At 63.1% G+C, this 7669-nt stretch overlaps 1 protein-coding gene across 1 annotated transcript in view; it reads left to right on the top strand.

Moving 5' to 3' along the window:
- KCNAB2 (potassium voltage-gated channel subfamily A regulatory beta subunit 2) overlaps positions 1–7669 on the top strand; it is a 64873-nt gene that overhangs the window by 40883 nt on the left and 16321 nt on the right. The window contains 5 exon segments of the mRNA XM_015565921.1: positions 1499–1578; positions 3887–3931; positions 5101–5145; positions 6014–6057; positions 6747–6833. Of these exon segments, the coding sequence (XP_015421407.1) occupies positions 1499–1578; positions 3887–3931; positions 5101–5145; positions 6014–6057; positions 6747–6833 (301 nt within the window).

Here is a 7669-nt window from a genome sequence, read left to right as displayed (position 1 = left end):
CGCAGCCGTGGCACCATATAGCAGCCGGGTGCCCGAGGGCTCAGCCCATCCCGTAGTGTCCCCGAAATCCCGTATCCTCCCTGCAGCGTCCTCCCGGCAGCGTCCTCCCGGCAGCGTCCTCCCTGCAGTGCGCCAGGAAAACCAGGGGCAGGCTTTCCCAGCTCGGGCCAGTGCAGCTCCCAGCTGCCCCTGCAGAGCCCACGAGAGTGAGAAACCTCAGCACAGCCTGCTGAGGCCACTGACTGCAGGTCCCCCGAGTTCTGCTGCAAGATGAGGGCTGAGCAGTGTCTCCGGATCCGTGCCCCACCCCTTGATTACTCAGGAACTGATCAATATATTTTTTTTACTTTTTAAAATGTTTTTATTGATTTTTTAGAGAGAGAGAGATAGAAAGACACATTGATCGGTTGGCCTCCTGTACATACCTCTACTGTGGATCGAGCCCACAACCCGGGTCTGTGCCCTGACCAGGAATCGAACCCATGACCTCCTGGTTCATAGATTGACGCTCAGCCACTGAGCCACACCGGCCGGGCTTCATTGGTGATTTTGTTCCTTTTTCTTGTTGCGACAGCAGCAGGTTTGATCATTCTTTGCACTTGCTTATAGGGCCTGGGTGGTCGCGGGGGCGGGTGTGGGGGGTGAAGGTGGGAGTTTTTAAGGCACAAGGAACTCTTTTCTCCAGCTACCAACCTGGCCTGAGCGCTTAGACTAGAAGCGGGAGCCCCGAGCCCACGTGGTTCACGGGAACAGGTCGCGCCTGCCTCGCCTCTTACCCTGTCGCTGTGGCATGAAACTCGCAGGCGGGGCGACTTCATTCCCACGGCACTGGCTATGTCCCCGTGGGAAAGAGAGAGACTGGGGGGGTGGTGACCAGCCAAAAGGCCTCCATTAACGTCCCGGTGGCAACCTACTGCCCCCGCCCCATCTTCATCGGGGACATAGTGACGTTCGACGACACGGGGAGTGGTTTCCAGGTGACGGGAAGCTGGGAGGACAGCGGACACAACAGGTGACAGATTCAGGGCAAAAGGGGGTCCTGACAGACGACACGACTGCGCGCAGGAGCAAGCAGCGCTTCTAAATCTTCCCGTTTGTGTCCAAAAACCAACATGTCGAGTCCGAGGGCCCCCCGCGTTCTGATGAAGATGCCGGGGGTTTAGTCTCCAGCCGGCCGTCTGCTGGGTCTGAGCCGGCGGGGCTGGTGCCACCAGGAAGTGACACCTTCTGCCACTCTAAAGGGCCCTGTGATCGCTCTGGCCCAGTGGGATAATTCTGAATAACCTCTCTAGTTCAAGGTTGGCAGATTAGCCATCTTAATTCCATCTGCTTGCTAAGCCCGTGTGTGAAGGCAGGCACGTGCCCAGGGGTGCAGAGCAGAGTCCTGTCGTTAGGGTTACCCAGTGTGGGGCCTCGGCCTCTGGGCACCCCCTGGCCTCGAGGCACCCCCGGCTGGCAGGACAGAGCACCTGCCAGCAGCCCCCGCTTCTCATTTCAGATGGCGGAGCAGCTTATGACCTTGGCCTACGACAACGGCATCAACCTCTTTGACACGGCGGAGGTCTACGCGGCGGGCAAGTACGTGTCTCTCCTCGTGGCAAAGAGGGGTGTAGCCATGGGTCCCCCGGGAGCGCCTTTTCCTGTGACCCTTGTCCCTAGGGGCCCTGCGTGCACCTCCCCCTCTGCCCGCTTTCTAAGCTCTAAATGGCTCAAGGGCGTGTCATTCTCCTGGGCCTTGGACACTGGTCACTTGCTAAACTCCCCATGTGCTCACACACCACGGCCACCTCAGCCCTCTGGTGCCAAAGCCGCAATGCCCGCCGAGGGCCGAGATGAAGCTGTCACCGGGTCTCCCGCCGTGCCCGCGGCCCTCCACCCTCCCGACAACTTCACCTCCTAATGGCGCAGCGAGGGCCGCGGAAGCAGGTCTGGGGCTGGCACAGGAGCTGGCCAGCCCCGCGCTGCAGGAGGCACTCCCGTCCTGGCAGTGGACTTGCTACTCAATTATGTAAAAGCGCTGCTCGGCCAAGGCCGCTGGCCTGGGCTTAGGACCGGCTGTAATCAAATCATCCGCTCGCCTGCCTCGGGCTCCAAAGGCAGCTTTGCTTGTGAAGTCATCTGCTGGCTCTTTCCCCGCCCTCCGCCCCTCCCGCCTGCACGAGCCACGTGCTGTCAGCCGGGGCGGGGGCACCTCTGGACCTGAACCTGCAGCGGGGCTCGGGGTGTCTCCACAGCCTGTGCCAGGGCCAAAGCCGTGGGGCCTCGACTCAAGTCCTGGCCCAGGGTCTGGATCTCACAGCCCTGGGGGCTCCCACTGGGACCCCCAACCCCCGTCAGCAGCTCACTGCCCCTCCCAGCCCCTCCAAACGGGCAGCTGCTGCCCATCACAGTGAAACGCTTTCCAGACCGATGAGCTCCCTGAAGGTCAGAGGCGGCGAGGCCCAATGCGGAAGCCGCCGCACAGCCCCGCCGGCTCTGAGCGCCCCGGCCTGCACCTGGCCCTGCACGAGGGCTCCTGGGGGCAGCTCTGTGCTGCCTCCTGCAGACGGCCCAGCCAGTGCACACACTTCACGGCAGCCACACTCTGAGTCAATCTCACTTCCCCGATTAGGGGACGCCCAGGCTGGGCAGCTCGTCCTGAGCACACTGGGTCCCGGCAGCCGCGGGGCCTCCTGGAAGCCCATGTAGAAGCCGAGGACTCGGGGAGCAGCTTCCAGGGGTTGTCGCTGCCCCTGGAGCCACCGCCCCCGTCCTGCCTTCCACTCCCCCGGCCTCTGAACCTGCCCACTCACCCCCATCAGGACCTCAGTGCCCGCAGCCACCCACACGGGGAAGGGGCGTTGCGCCAAAGGACAGGCAGGGAGGAGCTGCCCGGGGCCCAGGGCTGCCAGGCGGCTCCAGCGGGCAGGGGCCGGCGCTGTCCCTCTCGCTAACCAAGTGCCAGTCGCGTAGCTTGCTGAGTCCCCCCCTCTCATGCCGATGCTAATTTGGGTGCTTCCCAGAGCTGCAGGGCTTCTGGGGTGGCGCCAACCTTACCAAGTTCATGGCCATGGGCAACAGGCTTTAGCTAACTGTCTACAGTGACCGTGAGCCAGGCCCACGGCTGCTTTTCTCTCTCCGTCCTTTCCTGACCTTCGTCCCAAAGTGCGGGACCCAGGGCTGAGGAGGAGGCCGGGCTGAGTGCCTTTCTGAGCATCCTGACCGAGCGGAGAGCTCTCCGACTCTGCCCGGCAGCTCGCCAGCGAGAGCCATTACTCCTGAGGGCGTGACTCAGCGCTTCTACTGAAGGGAGCGCTGTGCACGGCTCAGCCTCCCCTGGCGGCTTTCACTCAGGAGCTCTTTGCTGCAAGCAAACGTCCTTAAAAGTCAAAAACTAAAGGCAGGAGTCCATCGCTGCAGCACCACGCGGGCCGGAACAGTGCCCATGAGGCCGCCGCCCGAGTTTGGTGCAGGGCCCGAGGGATGCCCAACAGAGCGAACAGGGGCCAGCAAGGACACTGTCTCTCATCCAAACACAGGAGACCAGAGGAGCACGCGCACACACATGCACGCACACACACATGCACACGTTCACACACATGCACACGCATGCACACAGTTAGCGGGTGTCTTCCCGGTGAATTTCCCGTGGCCCGGGCACCGGGTGCCGCCGGCCCTGCCTATGGGCCAGAGCCCTGCGGCCCGGACCAGGCGTAGGGACACGTGCCACGCCCCTTTGTGGGGGCACAGCAGCCACGCCTGTCCCTGGATGAGCTGCCCAAGCCTGGGGGGCTGGCTGACTCCTGGCCCCATGACCTCTCCCTCGGGGACCAGGCGGCGGCTGTCCGTGGGCAGGTGGGCGTGTCTGTGGCTGTAATGACGTCTCCGTGTCTGGCCTTTCTTGCAGGGCTGAGGTGGTTCTCGGGAACATCATTAAGAAGAAGGGATGGAGGTAGTGCCTGCCCTCTCTGTGGTCTGTGTCCAGGGCCCACATGGGGGGTGGGGGGAGCAGGGGAGGGGAGGGGGCTCCGTGAGAGGCAGGTAGGGTGGCCGGGTCCCCGCGGTCCCGTCCTGTCACCAGGGCCGTGCCCGGGGTGGTCTCCTCGCCGGCTCTCTAAGACCTGCAAGCCCCAGAATCTCTCTCATGGGGGAGGGAAGGCTGTCCCGGAATGAGGCAGCCCAGAGCTTTCTCCAGGGAGCGAGGTTCACTGGGGGTGGCCGCCCCCAAGGAGCCAAGGGCTGTGGCGAGGGGGTGTGCAAATTCCGTTCTCCCAGGTCAGTGTCTGCTGGAGAGGGAGCCAGCGGAGCCCGCAGCCCCCATGTGCCCCTCCCCCTGACCCGGGGTTCAGAGGGCCAGGGTCCTGGGGCCAAGGCTGACTGGGTGAGGCCAAGCAGAGCGGCCGTGGGAGCTTGCGGCCCTGGGTGCCGCAGGGGTGGTGCCGAGAGGAGAGGGGTCAGTCCCCCTGGACAGGGACCGTGTCCCACCTCCTGGTCGGGCTGTCCCGAGGCTCAGACACCACCCAGCCCACTCCCCCGGGAAGTGGTGGCTCCCAAGATCGCCTTCACCTCAGGACCCGCCCGCCCTCTGAGCTGGCCCCCGGGGAGCAGGTCAGGAGCCCCAGCCGCAGCCCCAGCTTCTTGGGGCAGACACAGCCGGTGGCCCGAGCGGCTTTGTTTCCAGGAATTCCAGAAGCTGCGGTAAAGCCGGGCCTCCCTCCCGGCCCGACACACACGACCGACACCCCTCCTCTTCCCACCCACAAAGTGTGTCCTTGTGGCTCTAATTGATCCCCAAGTCCCTCCTGGGTCCCTAGTGAAAGGTCGCTCGCATGGGGGAGGGCACAGCCTCAGGGTCACTCACCCTCACCTGCCCCTCAGGACAGGCTGGCCCCTGAGCCATGTTGGTTAGTTACACCCACAGGTTGGGGAGCTGCACCCACGTGGTTAGTTACACCCACGGGTTGTCTCCTGACGCCACACGGAGCCCAGGGTCCAGGCTGGACACAGCGAGGACACTGAATGACGGGCACCCTATTTCACCCAGCGCTCCCCGACGAGAAGGGTGGGAGGACCCCCACGGGACCACGTGCAGTAACACCCCTCCTCCTGCTCTGTCCACAGACGGTCCAGCCTGGTCATCACCACCAAGATCTTCTGGGGAGGAAAGTAGGTGATGCTCCCACGGCAGGTCCAGTGGCCGCAGCCCCGAGCCCAGCCCACTCCCCTGGCTGAGGGGGCTCCTGGGGGGCAGGGGAGGCAGAAGCCAGGCCCTTGCCGCTCCCTTTCCCCTGGTGCCGATGCGGGAGGCCTGGCTTTGGTGCCGCCGTCTGCCCTGGCGCCCGTCCCTACGAAGGGAGGTCAAGTTCCCGAAAAGCGGCTTCGGCCGAGTCTGTCTTTTATTCAAACCTTGTTTAGTTTTTATGTTCACACTCGTGGATTTGTTCTTTTTTTCTGATCACCAAGGTAGCATTCTAAAAATCCTGGGAAACACAGACAATTGGTGAACTGTCCAAACCCCGACCTTCCCTGGGCCTCAGCACCCGTCCCAGCCTCCGGGAGTCTCCTGTGTTCTCTCTCGGGGGCTGGTTATTACAAATGTGGTTCATTCTTTAAGACATACGTTTATTGATTTCAGAGAGGAAGGGAGAGGGAGAGAGAGAGAGAAACATCAGTGACGGGAGAGAATCATGGATCAGCCGCCTCCTGCACGCTCCCCACTGGGGATCAAGCCCGCAACCCGGACATGTGCCCGACCGGGATATGGTTCATTCTTAATCTTTAAAAAAATCCACGCCAAGCAGAAGAGCAGATGGAAAAACAGGACCCCCTCCCACGGCCGCCCCCTCCCCAAGACGGCCGGGAGCAGCCTGGATCCCCCTCCTCCCACACCCCCGCCACGCCTGTGGGAGCGCCCCGGTGGCCTCCTGGTTTCCACCCCGAAGTGACGCCTGCTGACCTACCTTTTTGCCCAACATTTGCGTCATCAACACCCCGAACCGCCCTCACCCTCACGCGCTGTGGGCCTGTTTTTCAGAGCGGAGACCGAGAGGGGCCTCTCCCGGAAGCACATCATAGAAGGTGAGGGGCCCTGAGCCCCAGGGTCCTCCACACCCACCCCTCCCGATAAGCCGAGCCCCGGGCCTGGGGACACCCGCTCCTCCGTGTCCCGAGGGAGGGCAGGGCTGTGGGCAGGGTGGGGCCTGTGTCGCCCTGGGAGGGACGGTGTGGCCTCCGGGCAGGACACAGACAGGCATGGCTTTCCATTCAGTGCTGATCGGGACTCACTTCCCCAGGCCTCTGACGCGGCTCGGGGAGAGCACCGCCCCTGGGGCCCCGGGAATGGGGGGCACCCAGGCGAGGGTGGATGCCAGACCCGCCCAAGGGGCTCAGCGCCCGGAGCACAGGGCCGGTCAGCCAGCGCGACCCTCTTCCACTGTGTTTTCCGTGTCTCCTGCCTTTTCTGTCCTCCTCATGTTCATCCACTAACAGACGTCTGGGGGACCTGGCCCCCCTGCCCCAGCCCAGCACCCACTCCGGCTCTGCTCTGACCCCAGGTGCAGGGTCACGACTGGTGCGGTGGACGCCACACATCACCCCACGGGCCACGGGAGACCCGGGACGGTCCCCCCACATCCCAGCACAGGACATTGGCTTCCTCCCCTGGTCTCCACGGCCCCCAACTGCCCGCCTCTCCCTTCCACCTCTGGCTCAGGCAGCGGCCCCAGCAATCTGTGACGATGGTGACCCTCCCCCCCCACTCCTCCCAGGTCTGAAGGCCTCCCTGGAGCGGCTGCAGCTCGAGTATGTGGACGTGGTGTTTGCCAACCGCCCGGACCCCAACACGCCCATGGAAGGTGGGTTCTCCGTCAGCTGGCCCGGAGGTCCTACCCTGAGGCTTGTGGGCCTCGGCACAGGCCCCGCTGGGCACCCAGGCCAGTGGGGAGGGGAGGCCAGGCCTTTGGGGTGGAGAGAGCGGGCAGGGAGGCCTGAGCTCGGCCCCAGACACCCCCTACCCCCCAGCCAGGGGCACCTGGCACACCTGGGTCCACGCCTGATCCACCGGGTCCCCGTCCGGGGTTCGGGGCTGTGGCATGCTCTCCCCTCCCGGCTGTTAAGAGTTTGCAGCTCTGTGGGGTCACAAGATGATGGCTCGTTGCAACTGCTCCTCCTCTCCATCACCTTCCCCGAGGCCTCCCTCTTGCGCTCAGCTCCTTCGAGGAGAAAAGACATGCAGGCTTCGCAGAGCAGTTTTAGTTTCTTAGGCGCTTAATTATTCTTTCGCCTCCCGCGGTCACCCCTCCCATCTCCCTCAGCCTCCTGCTTCAGTCCGTTCTCATGTGCTTTCCTGCTTCGGGGACTTGGAACGTTAGGTCGTGTTCAGTTATTTTTCCTTCATTTGTTGACATACGTGTGTATATATGTACACCGTATGCGCACGCGTGTATATATATATATGTGCGTGGGGTTTTTAACGCGAATTCTGCGGAAGTGATTTGTGCCTCCCTCCCGCGCCCTCTGTCATTCCGCGCCTCCCCGTGTTCCCACAGCTGTCGACTCTGGTCTCTAAATCTTTCTTTTATCACCAGGGGACCCATTTAGTTCCTCCAAGTCCAGGACATTCATCATAGAAGGTACCCAGTACCCTCGCGGGCCATTGACCTGTGTCTGAGCTGCATTTTATGAGGCAGTG

Source organism: Myotis davidii, unplaced genomic scaffold (assembly GCF_000327345.1).
Source record: "Myotis davidii unplaced genomic scaffold, ASM32734v1 scaffold299, whole genome shotgun sequence".
NCBI lineage: Eukaryota > Metazoa > Chordata > Mammalia > Chiroptera > Vespertilionidae > Myotis > Myotis davidii.
The sequence above is the reverse complement of the archived record's forward strand: the minus strand, read 5'-3'. Positions and strand labels throughout refer to the sequence as shown.